Source organism: Ciconia boyciana, chromosome 7 (genome assembly GCF_034638445.1).
Source record: "Ciconia boyciana chromosome 7, ASM3463844v1, whole genome shotgun sequence".
NCBI classification, from domain to species: domain Eukaryota; kingdom Metazoa; phylum Chordata; class Aves; order Ciconiiformes; family Ciconiidae; genus Ciconia; species Ciconia boyciana.
Window position 1 is genome coordinate 24,873,667 of NC_132940.1, and position 15,202 is coordinate 24,888,868.

The 15,202-nt window shown below is 36.8% G+C and overlaps 1 protein-coding gene across 5 annotated transcripts in view; it reads left to right on the forward strand.

Annotated features, from left to right (window-relative positions):
- The window catches only part of GPSM2 (G protein signaling modulator 2), a 31,824-nt gene that overhangs the window by 10,782 nt on the left and 5,840 nt on the right, over positions 1-15,202 (forward strand). For 3 of the 5 annotated variants that reach the window (XM_072868671.1, XM_072868673.1, XM_072868672.1), the window contains exons 2-10: positions 8,619-8,840; positions 9,964-10,099; positions 10,583-10,725; positions 11,269-11,392; positions 11,668-11,783; positions 12,821-12,976; positions 13,782-13,890; positions 14,311-14,440; positions 15,069-15,139. In XM_072868671.1, the coding sequence (XP_072724772.1) occupies positions 8,620-8,840; positions 9,964-10,099; positions 10,583-10,725; positions 11,269-11,392; positions 11,668-11,783; positions 12,821-12,976; positions 13,782-13,890; positions 14,311-14,440; positions 15,069-15,139 (1,206 nt within the window). In that variant the 5' untranslated portion in view covers position 8,619. Of the gene's footprint in view, positions 1-1,949; positions 2,264-8,618; positions 8,841-9,963; positions 10,100-10,582; positions 10,726-11,268; positions 11,393-11,667; positions 11,784-12,820; positions 12,977-13,781; positions 13,891-14,310; positions 14,441-15,068; positions 15,140-15,202 lie in introns of all 5 variants that reach the window. The other 2 variants (XM_072868668.1, XM_072868670.1) reach the window with 1 other exon arrangement.

The following is a 15,202-nucleotide window of genomic DNA, read 5'->3' on the forward strand; positions in this document are numbered from 1 at the left end:
AATTTCCACCTCCTGAATTTTGAATTCACCACTCTAGTTAATGTGCTTTAAGTTTGCTTACTGATTACATGTTGGCATGGCTGAAGGTATAACCTGAGATGCTAATGAGTTATGGGTGAAGGAATTGAGGTATGAAGACCAGACCCAGTAATTTTTGTTGGATCTGTGATCATGATACACACTTGGGTGTGTCCGTATCACCCTCCTAAGACCAGGAATGTGCCGTATGGCCAGTAAGGAGGGAAGAAAACAGGAGCAGTGGTTCGAGATGGTGGCATCAGTTAGAGGATGAGGTTAAGTATGAGGACAGAAGCATAGCTCAGATAAAATGAAGTTATCAACAGCTGATGTGAAATGTACTGCTAATAATAACTGATATTTAAGTAAATATAGTCATTCTGGTGTACTTTTAAATAGAACTCTAGTTTTTTATTAAATTTTGCTTTTTATTTTTAAAAAAGCTTCTTAAATTATTCAGTTAATTGTAATTACAGTATAAACATACAAACAAATTACCACAGTCATTATTTCATGATCCATGGCAGTTGCCAAAGTACACACTTTTTAGTTTGTGGCACGTAGTAATTTGCATGAGCGTATCCATCTGTGGAAGAGAACTTTCAATTCTCTTTTGCATTTGCTGAGCAGCAGGAATGCTCATGGATGATTGCTGTAGACTGGGTGGCTTACAGCTGTCTGCTTGTATGAGTTATCCGATTTGAGGTTCGGGCAAACTTCCGGAGAGTAAATACCTGTAACACAGTCTTCCCAGTACGTGGGTTGCAATGTATTGTAAACTGTATGTGTCACACTTTGTAATTGCAAAAATATACCCACACCCACTTGTTGACGCCAAATAATTCTAATGATGAGCATCGAAAGGCAAAATAGTTGTTTGACTGGAAGAATGTGGATGGTCTGTTTGAGGGGTGCTGTCAAGGTAGAGTATGATAGGAAGCATGAATCTTCACAGCTGGTACTTGATAAAACTAATGAGAGGAAAAGGCATGGCCTACATCGACAATTAAAAATAGAGGGGTTGTATTTTCTTCTGGTGACAGCTTTAAATCTGAGCTCTGTTCTTGTCTTTTGACATCTCTGCAGTCTCTTGATGAAATATGCATTTGTGGATTACACAACTATATGTTTACTTGCAAAGGAAGGTAATATTAGTACTGAGCAATAAATATGTCAACTCCTCTACTAAAAATATACTTAAAACTGAGTAAACTTGTGTATACAGAGTTTCTTTTCTGTTAATCTTTCCCCTGCCAGCCTAAACATGTCTAAGTCTAAGTGCTGGCTGCTGCAATCCCTTTGAAGCAGAGTTTGGAGCTCATGTGACAATGCTGCAGCATTTTGGAATGTGAAGCCAGTGTAAAAAAACAAAACAAAAAACCCCAAACTAACCCCCCCATCCCTTCTTCCCTTTTCTTTTGGGAGCAGGGAAGGGAAGGGGGAATGGAGCTTAAACCTCTGCTGGCTTCTGTGCTCAATGTTCTGGGTGGGATGGTCTCCAGAATGGATGATTTCCAGATGGGATTGTGTCAGCCAGTTCTGACTACTGTGGGACTTCAGCAGACTGTCAGGGTTTCAGCAGTACTGTTTGTGTAAAGCAGTTTGTGATCTGTATGCCTTTCATTCTGTAGTTTTCATCCTTTAAGCTTTTTGCTTGGAACTTCATGAGGCCAAAGAATACTAACAAGGGTAAATTACTCGAAATTTCCAGCAGAAAGAGAGCGTTAGTTTTTTTTAACTTTCTTTGCTTTCTTGCTTGCCTCCAGGAATTGCCATATGTATGTAGAAAGTTTCGGCTCTAGCTTTAAGTTCTTGATTGACGCTTCCTGCTTGGTAGGAGTAGTGTTATGCTTTTACATCAGCTGCAAATGGTTATGAGTTATTAACTGACTATGAGACTTCAAGCCAAGCATCTTGTGTTCCCTTTGCAGAAACGCAGCTGAATGGAGCTTAAAGGGCCACAGATGAAAGAACTTGAACACGTTTCTGAAGGTTTAAGATGTGTCTGGCAGTGACCTCCTTACCTTAGTAATAAAGAAGAGTTTTTCAACAGGAGCTTAGGATATCTTTACTCCAACTTATTAATAAACTAACTGGAATGGTGTTCTGACAACAGTTCTCCATAGTAAAGTACTTACCCTACTACAGAACAGTATTATTTTCTCTACTGATAATGCAACTCAATGGAGGAAAGTAATGTTTTGATAAGCATGCGTGAAGATCGTTCCTTTCATGTGCGATACAGGTAAGACTGTATTAATTTTAGTATGGATGAATAAGTGCTGTTAATAATAGAAAACTAAACAAGTTTGGTATCTCTGTAACTAGTGTTACTGAAACTGAAAACTAAAATCACTTTTTTTTTGCTTTTCTCAATTTTTGAACTATGAAAATTCACTTTTGTTATTTAGTAGATTATATTAATACAGTTACATGATTATACAGTATTGGAACTGTGTGTGGTTGCAGAATAGTACATGATTGTCTCTATTTCTTTGCATTTCTAATAGAATGGTACAAAGTGTGATCCCTGCATGGTAATACCTCCTCTCTCTCCTTTTAGCTTTTGGGCTGCATATGCAAATTGTTGAGTTTTGTCTGCTAAAGTTCTCTGTAATTGTCCCATTATTGCTTCTTTGAATGATGACTTTTGAGGTGTGCTGTCATCTAGAGCAGTATTTTTCTTGCCTAAAATAAAGAGATTTGATTGATAGATGAAAACTGCTTTGATGCCTGGGACTAAAAAAGTACTGTTAGTGCAAGTCAAGTGGGTTCATGATTTCCCTTCTGAGAGCCTTCATAATTTTTCTTCTGGAACCCCCTTTACAGACATGGGACAACATGCTAGGATTGCAGACTCCCTCTAAGGAACCTGAACAACAGAAGCATTGTGTAGTGCATGGTATTTGGATCGCTGGTGTTCAGAAGGGTAAATCTTGCAGCTCATTCAATAGGAAGGGACACTGGAACACTGGAATGATTGTTTTAAAAACAAATAAAAAGCATGATTCTTCTTGTGTGCTCCCCCCACCCTCTCCCCTGTTCATCCTTGCTTTGGAGGTCTTTTCCTTGCTAGCTAACAGGAACAAAGCAGTACCCTTATTTGTAATACAGCATATTCTATGGCTTAAAATTAATTCTGAAAACATTCTGACAGTATTAGATTGCTGTTAGATTGGTCTGGACTTCTGTTTCATAGAAGTACAGTGTTAGTTCTTGTTAGCAGCACAGTCAGCAGGAGGAGCTTTCTTCATGGTCAGTAGGGAGAAAATTAGCAAATAAACTGTAATTTACTCTCTGCTCTCTTTATTTTGCTGAAATCTTTATATGGTGGCTTTGACAGCAGGAATCCCGAAGCGTGTGAGCATGATATTTCTTCTGTGCTAAGTGTTTCTTGAATGTATCTAACTCCCAGCCTTCCTGCAACTTGTTTACCCGTGCTGTTGCTGATGCTTTTGGTCCTCCCCAAGGAGGAGGACTATAGAAGGTCCTTGCTCACTCTTTAATAAAAGCAGGAGCTGTTCAGGGTACTATTATAGAAGTAAATGGATGAAGAAAGCATCATGGCCAATTGTCTGGTTTAAATTGACAAGCCCAAAATAACTTCAGAAAAATTGGCAAGCACAGTCAGGGCAAAATGTCTTACTACTTTGTGCTGTATTTCAGTACAGGCTTTACTGATTAACAGTAAAAACATTAATAGCCCTGTTAAACTTTTCTGTAAGAACTGTAATCTGATGAACATTTAAAAAACACCAAGGCATAATCCTTTAAATTTTTAAAAAATATTAAACTTTTCTAAAACTTAGAGAAACTGCAAATGAATTCAGTATATTGAACTGGAATTTTATGATGACTTAATGTAATAGCTATAATTTGGAAAGATTTTATTTCGTTGTAATTTAAAATTTAATGCAGGAAACAATAGGTCATAAATTACTGGGGGTGGTGGTGTTATTTATCAGTATTTAAAATTTTTTACTGACAGGTATTGTGCCAGGCTCGTTTGGCTCTCAGGCTGCTTTTTCCTTCCCACTGGTATTCCAGTAGAACTGACATAAAAAGAAGCTGGTGGCCCACTCCTAAGGAAAGGCTTTACTACGAGTTGGTTTCTTACTGTGCAAGCTGTCTCCTTCTCCTCACTGTAGTTGACCAGTATCACTTTAGTAGCTATAAAAATGCTTATGCTGGTGGAAGGAAACTATTTTTTATTCTTATGTTGTTTAGTGACTGAAAATAAAATGCTGATGGTAATAAATGGGACTAATAAGTGATCTATAGAGTAAATATTTGTAGAACTCACTTGTCTTGGCCTGCTAAATTAATACACCAAAAACTTGCAGCTGCTTTTATCTTGACTGGAGCAAAAGAACCCAGAATTCAGGTGTGTTGTTCCTTCGTGTATGTGTGTGTGTTGTTTTGTTTCTAAGTTTGCCATCAACCTTAGTTTGACTAAACACAGTGTTCCAGTGGAGGTGTAGCTAAGTTGTTTGGAGTGGTCAATGTGGTATGCTTCTGCATTATGTATAGAAACCAAGAATAAGAGCAGGAGTCAGGAACAGTATGTGATCTTTATTATAGGATGCTGTGGCATTAGTAATTTTATGCATCTGAATTAAAGAGATATAATAGGGTTTTTTTGGTTTGTGTCTAGGTATGTTACGTGTATCGACATGTTTCATGGCAAATTGCATGGCAGCCCCGTTCCCCTTCAGTGGCAAAAAATCCTCTTAGTGGGAATTGAACGGAGTAAAACTAAATTATTTGTGTTTAAAGATTGTAGTCATCGATGAGTCTTCTTGCTGCCTTCTGTTGCCTTATTTCTTACCAGTTTTCTGTTCTTTGTTGTAAGATGAGAACAGCTGAAGGAAGGGAGACTCCAAAATGGGAGAAAAAAAACAGGGGGGGTAGGGTAGAGGCGTATGCATAGGGTTTATATTCTTATAATTATAAAGGTTCAAAGAGAATGTGAAGAAGGTCAGAGAACAAGAAGGGGAAAAAAAGAAGAAAAGGGGGGGGGAAGGGAGCCAGGCAAGATGAAAAGCTTAGAGGGACAGATAAGGATGAGGTAGTTTTACAAATGAGAAATTATTCAGGAGATGCCAACCTTTCACAGAACAGGTCCAGGCAACTATAAACAGAATAATAAACTGAAGCCCTGTATGAGTATTTCCACAGTAATATCTGGAAGAACATTATCCTGTTTAGCAGGAACAGAATTTCATTAGAAGTACACAGATGAATGGGCCTTGTTCTCTTCTCGTCTCTGCGGATTCAATGTGTCTTTTGTTTAGCCATTGGGTGTTGAATAAATAAGTAATTCAATTCAGCCCTGGGAACAGAGAAGGTAATTTCATATTCTCCTTGTAACTATTTAATGACTTCCTAAAACATTGATAAACTAGCCCTGTCTAGTCTGCCGACATGCTATTTAACCATTAGTAGTGACAGTTTAAACATCCCTGAGAGGTGATGGTTTTTTGACTGGAGAACATCTATATAAATCTTAAAAAAAAAAAAAAAAAAAAAAGAAAACAAAAAAAAGAAAAAAAGTTAATTTTCATAACAGTTCTTTAAGTACTGAAGGGGGGGAAAAAGAACCAAAACCAAACTTCCTCTGAGTCCAGTTTTGGTACTTGATGGATAAGCCTAGCAAACTTTTAAAATAACAAAATTATTTCATAGCTCTTATGTAATGCAAATAAAATATTAATATTGGGTACAGGCAACTGTGGAAATAAATATTTCATTTTCTCTATTCTTTTCTTTTTTGTATGGCTTATTTAGACTTTGAAATTGTAGAAGGTCAGTAAGAATGGATCCAAATGGAATTATAGCTTTAACTTGCTGTACAGATTCTACCAACCTGTTAACACAACCTTTCTAGAGTTGCACTCAAGAGTGGTGTTAAATTTGGGGTTCTTTTTTACTGAAACAATTACTAATTCCCATTCTCATTTACTTCCTATAATTCTGGTTGAATTGAAACACTGTAATAACAGCTGATTTTCATCAGCCTGGGTATAAGCCTTAGCTTCATAGTTATTTGTGTTCTGTATGAAAAAACCCAAATCTTTCATTTTTATAAGTTACATTAAGTCTGGGGTTGCAAAGTCAAAAGATGACGTTTCAAGTTCCTTGATGAAATGGTAATGCTGCCTTGGCATTTGGCAGCCTTTGGCATAGAGTGAAATTAACTGAATGCAGTATATCAGGAAAATTACCGGTCCATAGCATTCTCTGATGTTGTCTTTGTACCTTTTTAAACTGTGCCTTTTCTTCATATATTAGGTGGCTGATGCATCATAGTTGCAAATCAAAACATGAATTGTTTTTAACGGGATAAATTAATTTACAAAACTGGAGTCCAGTATAGCATTTTTACTATTATTTACTATTTACTATTACATGCACATTTTGCTGAAAGCTCTACCCTTTTTAGCCGTTCAAGCTAAAAATCTAAATAAATGAATGTGATTGTGTAATGGTCTAAATCTTTGCATTAAGGAACACCATATTTTCTAGCCATCATGTTAATTGGATGTGTCAGTTAACATGAGGTGCCCGGAGAGTACCTCTTTGGATAGGATTAAGATTACGCGATGAAGTGTTTTAAGTCTTAAACCTTCAGTTGCTGATGGTGTAATCATTTCTGCCTGTACTTAACTGTACTTAATCATTTCTGCCTTTTTCTGTCTTACATTCAACACATGCAGAATGTAATAAAAACCAGGTTGTGTGTTCTGGCAAATAGGAATGCTTTACCTTCTCTGAGAAGAGTTTCCAAACCTAAAAATACTGCATGTGTTATGGATATCCAACCTGAGAAGTTGGGCCTGGGAAGAACTTCATGCCTGAGTTATCATTTGCTGTTTGCATCTTTACCAACTACCCAGCATACAGCATTTTTAATTGCAAAAGTTAAATATGTCTGTTATCTCGTTGTGCTTAAGTTGTGGAATGTCGAAGACCAGCAGGTACGGTACTATTTTGTGTTGGTAGCTTATTTTACTTATGATCCAAATTCTTCTAGTTCTCTTGAAAGTAATTGGATTTTTCAAAAATATTTCCTTCTTGCTCAGATTTATATATGTATAACCTGTTTTTTTCCCATTTAGAAAAATTAAGAAATGTAAACGTTGCAGGTATGTTAAATACTTCATCACTATGTCTTGTCAAAATAGCTGTCTTCTGGTGTTGCCATTAAAATAACTTTTGCAACAGCAAATGTTTGATTGTTGCTATTACTGATCTGTGCATATGAAGGGAAACGGTTTTAGGAATAGAATTCTAAATGGTTTGTTCTTACAACCAGGTAAATATTAAATGATGATGTAATGAGGATACCTTTAATTACATAAAATGTTCTGTTTTGGAGTGCAGAGCTCTTCCTACTTACTGTGTTATCCATCTTGAAGAAAAATTCAAAACAATACACAAATGTATGAAGTTGATGTCCACTTTTTGGCAATAATAGCACATACTTTTTAAACACTTAGAGAATGTCTCTTACTGAGTTTTCTTTTTGAAAAATATTTTAAAAGTAGACTGATGGCGTTTTTGTGAGCTTTTAAAAATGCATGTATCTTGAAAAAAAAAAAAGAGAACCATATTGCTTCAAGATCAAGACCCTGAAGTTTTCTTCCTTCTCATCCTCCTTTGCCCTACCTCCCTTGCATCTTGGGACTGGAAAGTAGGAAATATTTGTATATAATCATTAACACTTACTGAAATGTTACCTTTTGTACACCTGTAGCAAAAATACATATGAATGTTTTTGGCAGCTGCAGTTCTCTAACAGCTTCTTTGTTCATTGTTCAAAATGTAATCTTCTGCAAATTCTGCTATAAATTCATTCATGAGTATCTTCTTTACTGCTTGCAGTATTTTGTACCTGTATAATTACATGATTATTTGCTTATAATAATAAAAAATATTCCAGTGGCTTCTGGAACGATGGCATCTCAGTTAAGTAACTCGAATTGACACGCATTTTGTTGTTAATTCAATCTAGATCTTTTTTCTTCATACTCTGAGAATTTTCAGAAATGGTGAAATGGCGAAGTGCCAAGCAGTGTTGAATTACATAGGAAACAACTTTGGGAAAAATAGTCCTGGTCTTTGATACACAGGAATATTTGAATTTTAATATTTTTTCTCCGTAAGACGTTTTGCAGGTAACTATGGTATCAACCTAAAAATAAAAGTGCTTACATTTGTCAAAATCAGTATTTGCCAAAAATAGCTTGGTTTTTAGGTCACTTTTCCGAAATTATCTAGATGGTGAAAACTCTGCATTTTTGAATCCTACCAGTGCTATATATGGACAAAGCAGTGTTTGGATTTTCTCCCTGAGACTTAAAAAGAAAGAAAAAACAAGTTGAGGCTATTTGTTCTAATGTTATGTTTGCTCATCACTGTTGAAGTTGCAATTTCCATTTCAGCATTAGGTTCTGTAACATTATAGTACCAAGCTCATTGCTTGTACTGTGGTGCTGACTCCCTGTCCTAACCAAATAGAGACCCTCTTCAGAACTCAGGTTATTGGACAAAGTACTACATTTAGAGTGACTGTTTTTCTTTTTACTTGAATTGTGCAGGATGGAGGCTTCCTGCCTAGAGCTGGCTTTGGAAGGTGAGCGCCTGTGTAAAGCAGGAGACTGCCGAGCCGGTGTCTCTTTCTTTGAAGCAGCTGTTCAGGTTGGAACTGAAGATTTAAAAACACTCAGTGCAATTTACAGCCAGTTAGGCAATGCCTATTTCTACCTGCATGAATACGCAAAGGCCTTGGAATACCATCACCATGATTTAACTCTTGCAAGGTAATCTTGTGTCTTTCTTTAACCATATTCTCCATTTCATCCCATTCTTGTAGAGGTGAGCAGTTGACTGTTCGTTTTCCTACCAAACCCTGCTATTAATACCGGATAATGAGTGAATGTGGTGATGGCAGAGGGTCAGGGGGTCTGGCAGGTAACTTGATTGCCCTTTAACATCGGAGCTAATACTTGGTCTAGCACCATAATCTTAGTACTGACTGAGGCCTCACCAGGTTTATGGATAATTAACTGGCTTCTTTAAATCCACCCTTTCTTTACCCTTTCCTGTTTCTAAAACTCAGTCTTTCTGGGTCTCCAGAATGTTAAGCTGGGTCTCTTGTTAACTAGACAGAACTAATTTGTGTTTTTCTGTGTAAAACTCATAATATAATATTGTGGAATCTAAAAAAACCTATGCATTTCATATGCTATTTATGCATCTGACTTTTAATGATTTGGTATAGATCCAATAAAAGACACAGGCACCTAATGTACTTAACCTAAATTTAGGCACAAATCTATTCTTCCCCCTGCCTTAACCTGCTCAAGTGCTATAACCTTGTGGGAACTTGTTTTGTTGTGTTATTCCCCAAGTATCACAGTCTGAGTGGTTCAGTGGCAGTCTTTTGCCTTAGTCTCATTTAGAATCTGGAAATGTAGTATTGCCTCTGAGCTTTCTGGGAGACCAGTATGTCTTGTCAATAATGTAAGACTATGATAGTCAAGTAAAATACAGAAGCAGTTAAACCTCTCTTTTTAGTGCTGGGACTGTCTTTCTATGTAATCATAAAGAATTTTCTCTTTATTCTCTTCCTAAAAGAAGTGAGGGGGATTTGGTTTTTGTTGTTTTTTTGTTTGGTTTTTTTTTTTTTAAATATCAAGTAGGTGATCAATACCATGAATACTGGCAGTTGCACAAACAGCACCAACAAAATTAAATGTCTGTAACCACAGATTGAACAACATTTATGTGAGTGCATTTTAGATATAAAATGAACTGAATGCATACCCATTTACATGGTTGTAATATCTTCATAAATTCTTCTGATTGTCTATCATACATTCATCATCTGCTTGGTTTCAAATTATACACTATTTACTGGGTACTTTATTTCTGTAATTTTAGGACAATTGGAGATCTACTGGGAGAAGCTAAAGCCAGTGGGAATCTGGGCAACACCTTAAAGGTACTTGGGAATTTTGAAGAAGCTATTGTTTGTTGTCAAAGACATCTGGATATTTCCAGAGAGCTTAATGATAAGGTAAGAATTACTTAGCAATCTGGAAGTAAACTGCTAATACATATTACTGAACCCTGTTGTATTGGTAATGAGTGTGCCATCTTTCGGAGGGAAGTAAATACTGAATATTCAATTATTTCTTCTAGACAGTAAGAGTCTGTTAGTTGTAAGATAGTTGTTTGCATCTGGAAGACTAGAGATCCAGATTAATAAGTATTATCCTGTTTTTTGGGGGGGGGTTAAATTTAATTTTTAATTATAATTGGCCTCAAGAATTATTATGTATCTTGCACCTCAAAAGGAAATAGTATGCAAAACAATTTGCTTGAGGGATGTGACTGGGTGGGAGTCAGGTGGGTGATAAGAACATGTTCAGAATGGGCAGAGCATGTGTTGACAACTAGTTAACAAACTTTTTTTTCCCATCTGTGGATTACTAATCGTTGTTGTGACAGAAGACTTTGAAGCATAAAATTTTAATGCCTTATTTTACTTCTGGTTTAGGTTGGAGAAGCAAGAGCACTGTATAATCTGGGAAATGTGTATCACTCTAAAGGGAAAAATGTAGCTAGTGCTGGGACTCATGATCCAGGTGAACTTCCAGATGATGTGAAGAACGCTTTACAAAAAGCTGCAGATTATTATGAGTAAGTAGTAGCTTTAAATGTTGGGGATTGAGAGGATATGGTTATCTAGTTCATTACAATATTGGGAGATTTGCGGTGTCGTGAAGTAACCTGTGGCACGCTCCTATTCAGAACAGTGGTACCTGTGAATTTTTTCCCTTTTAAACTGGAGAGCACTATTTTTTTGTTATGCCCTCATTTTTAGTGTACCTCTTATTACCTGCTAAGTCCTTCCCTTATGTTAGAATCCAGTAGTACTCTTCAAACCAGACTGAGACAACAATAGGACCTCAGTGTACTTGTATATAATGTAGTTCTATAACTAGAAGCGAGCACACCAGCTTGAGTAAGAATGCAATTAAGTTCAGTATCTCACAGGAAACGTTTCCTACTCAGTGGAAGACTTATGGTTGCATAAAGGCCATTAAAATAGGCCAAAGTAGAATACCTCTACCTTTTCCTTTAAAGAAATTGAAAGGGTTTTTTTAATTATTATTTAAATGGCTGTGAGAAAAAAACCCTTAAAAGTCACTATTCTTCCCCTTCTCACTTCTCCCAAAACAGGGAAAACCTGACAATAGTAACAGAGCTGGGTGATAGAGCAGCACAAGGACGTGCCTTTGGGAATCTGGGCAACACACACTATCTTCTGGGCAACTTCAGGAGTGCGGTTTTGGCCCATGAACAGGTACAACGATGTGCTAGTAAGGAATTCTGTTCTAGCAAAGTATCAGCGGTTGCTCCTGATCATGTATTGTGTTGGATCTTGTTGCAAGCTTTTAAATGCAAGTTTTAAATCTTAATGGCACAGCTTCAAGTTTGGCTGTTCTTTTCAAGCATTGTTGGCCTAAAGAACAGATAAAGACGTACGGTGGAAAAACTATGAGCATGCATTTCTGTATGCAAATGTCTGTTACAAAGTAGAAAATCCAGTAAATAACGCAATTATTTCCCATTTTTAAGCGTCTCCTAATTGCAAAAGAATTTGGTGATAGATCAGCGGAAAGAAGAGCGTACAGCAATCTTGGAAATGCCTACATATTCCTGGGTGAATTTGAAACCGCTTCTGAATACTACAAGTTAGTTGACTGCTTACAAATATAATTGATACCTCTTCTTGTACAGTTTACTTTTGTTGTGCCTAGTACTTTAGCTTACTGTAGAATAGCCATCTCTTCAAAATATACTTAGAAAAGAGCTGCATTTGTTTAGTTTTACATTTTTCCCTAGTTGTTTAACTATTCTGGTTCTTTCAAGGGAGGGGCAGCATTAATCTTTTTTTTTAACTTTTTTGTTACTTTAAATAGATTCTTCTCAGCACTGTAGACATCTTTCTGCTGATAGGCCTTTATTCCCCTTTATTCTAGAGCCAAGCATTACTGTCTTAGCTCTTAGCAAGTTCTGGAATGATCTAAGTAACTTTAATACACCTGAGATAGGTAGCTGTCTCAGGTATACTCACTAGCTGAGATAGGTGGTGCACATCAGCGTGATTTTACATATTTAGTCTGTATTTTCAATCAAGACTTTTTTTCTTGATCTCTGCACCACTAAGCGGTTGCTGCTGTAACTTGGGAAAATACAAGCTCGGCAAAGATACAGTACAGGTGTTATTAGCATCTTAATGTGGATTTCAGAGCTTACCTGTTCTTTTTGAAAAGGGGAAAAAAAGCCTCAATACTGAGCAGATTCCTCTTAGCACTCAAATTCTTAGCACTCAAGGCTGGCTTGGTGGTTATAGGTCTGTCGTGCTCATGTTGATGGAGAATATACAGTATTTATTCTAATGCTGGTACTAAACTGTTTCAAGTGCATACAGTCAGGAAAACCGTTATAAATTATTGATGGAGCAATACATTAAAATTAGAAGATGCTGTTTGAGGGATCAGTCTGCTCTCTAATAAAGTAAGTGGAAATAGGTTGCAGTGGAGGGGAGTGGAATACAGACACTTAAAATCTTGTAAGAGTTTGCAAGATAATAATTTATTAGCAGCTAATTCACCAGCCTGGTGTCCTAGTTGGTTTAATTTGTGTAACTGATTTTTAGTTGGCGCAAGGACACTTTTAAAAACTTCTCCTTATAGCGATTTGTGAGGTGACTAACCCTTTCTTTTAGGAGGACGTTACAGCTGGCTCGACAGCTTAAAGACAGAGCTGTGGAAGCACAGGCCTGCTACAGCCTTGGGAACACATACACTTTGCTTCAAGACTATGAAAAAGCGATTGATTATCACTTGAAACACCTTGTGATTGCTCAGGAATTAAATGATAAGTAAGCCCTAAGAGATTGTTTAATGTCTGTATGACACTTAAACCAAATCCCGTTACCTCTAACTCTGCTGTCATTGTTCTGTATATGACAGCTGAATTAATGTGATTTCCCTACAATGCTGGGCTCCAGTTTTCATAGGGGGGGAAAAAGAATTGCTCATGAAAGTATTGCAGCTAATGAGTCTGAGATGAAAGAGGAATTGATGAATGAATTTCTTCAGTCAGCATCTTCTTTGTAAATTAAGGAAAAGAAAAGCAGATCTCTCTTTTTCATGACTTCATTATAATAATTTTGCATACCTTCACAAGAATACGTCTCCTACTTTTTCACAAATTACGAAGATGGGAAGGGATGGGGAAAGGAGAATAATACAGTAGCAAGTAATGCTTATTTTATAATCATGATTTCCAAGGCCTTTTTTATAATGTTGGGTACAACTAAAATTTTTTAGTACTTTTAAATGCACTTCTAACTCAATAAGCAGAATATATTAAGAATAATAAGGCATGCAATCTGAGGAAAAGGAAAGTAGGTTATAAAATGTTCCATGCTTGCAAAACTGAGTGACTTATGTTTGCTGTGAGCTTGAAAATTAAAATTTTGATTAGATTTGCTCATATTTATGGTTATACTCAGATCACACTCCTTTAAATACAATACTTAACTTGTTGGTGTTGGAATGGTTTCTGATTATAGCCTTCATTTTTCTTGTCACAGCAATCTTATTGTGGCAGTATTATGAAAACCTGACCCCTAGTGTTCAGCGAGTAAAGGTATAATTGAAAATGTGTTTATTTTTTTGCAGAATTGGTGAAGGAAGAGCATGCTGGAGTTTAGGGAACGCATATACTGCTCTGGGAAATCATGACCAAGCTATGCATTTTGCAGAAAGGCACTTGGAGATTTCAAGAGAGGTACAGTTTTTGCACTCTGCATATGTTAGCTGGTTGGTTTTTGCTCTCGCTTACGCAGTAATTTTATGGAGGTGTGTCCATGCATGTAATTTGGAATAATGGAATGGATTTTGAATGATTTCTGACATAGTTGATTCCACATTATTTCAGCTATGTCTCACTGCAACTAGCTCCTTAGTTCTTGTGCCACCTCTGATAATGTCAGCTTGGAATTCAAGTTAATAGCCTAGCAGAGGTTATTTTAGGCTTTGTTTTGTACCTTTTAGTTATGTACTTCATTAAAAAGAGGATTCTCTGTTTTCAACCAGGAAGACTTTTTCAGCCTTTTTCTCCCAGAAATCTAGGGGACAAGGTTTGATTTATATTTATGTGTGTATTCTTTGTTACAGTAATAGAACTGCTTATTTTATTTGGTTGCAGGTAGGAGATAGAAGTGGGGAACTCACTGCTAGACTTAATCTCTCAGATCTTCAAATGGTTCTTGGATTAAGCTACAGCACAAACAACTCCATGATGTCAGAAAGCCACGTGGTAGATAACAGTTTGAATGGTACGTGCCTATTCCTGCAATACTTTCGAACAGTGAACTTCAAAAAGAATCTGTTGTTTGTATTGTTTTCTGACTACTGATGGTTGAGTATGCATTTCACACCCCACCCCACCCCCCCCAAAAAAAAAAAAACCAAAACCAAACGTTTTTGCAGTATTGGACCCCTTCAGCTCCTCCTTTTCTGGAGGATTTACACTGTGAATCACAGGTTACTGCTCTTAGTTTCTTCACATGATGTTTCTAATTGTGTGTGTGTGTGTCGCTTTTCTTTTTGATGTGGGAGATTTATCTATTTGCTGCCAAATTATATCTTTCCTTTTTTTTCTTCCTACCATCTTAGTGGCACTGGGGGTTACACTAGAACCCAGTTCATTTGATGTTCCTCTGTTCAAAGATCCATGGTCCTTCTCTGTGTCCCATGAAAGCAACTTTTGGAGCTTAGATCGGTGCGGTTTTGAAGGCTGCTTTTACTAGTGATTATTTATTCTCTGCTGATATATTTAACTAACTGCACTATTTTGGAACTCAGAATTGCTGTACCTTAGACCTTAGATGCGTACAGCCACAGCTTTGAAGGTGACACCATAAATCTTAATGATAGAAAGATGATCTTGATTCCTTCTTGAAGGTACCAGACCGAGAGTAGGACGCCGCCACAGTATGGAGAACATGGAACTTATGAAATTAACACCAGAAAAGGTTGGCACTTCCCTTCTTTCTGTTCTGCTGGTGAGATTGCAATGAAATGTTTCTCAGGGTTTA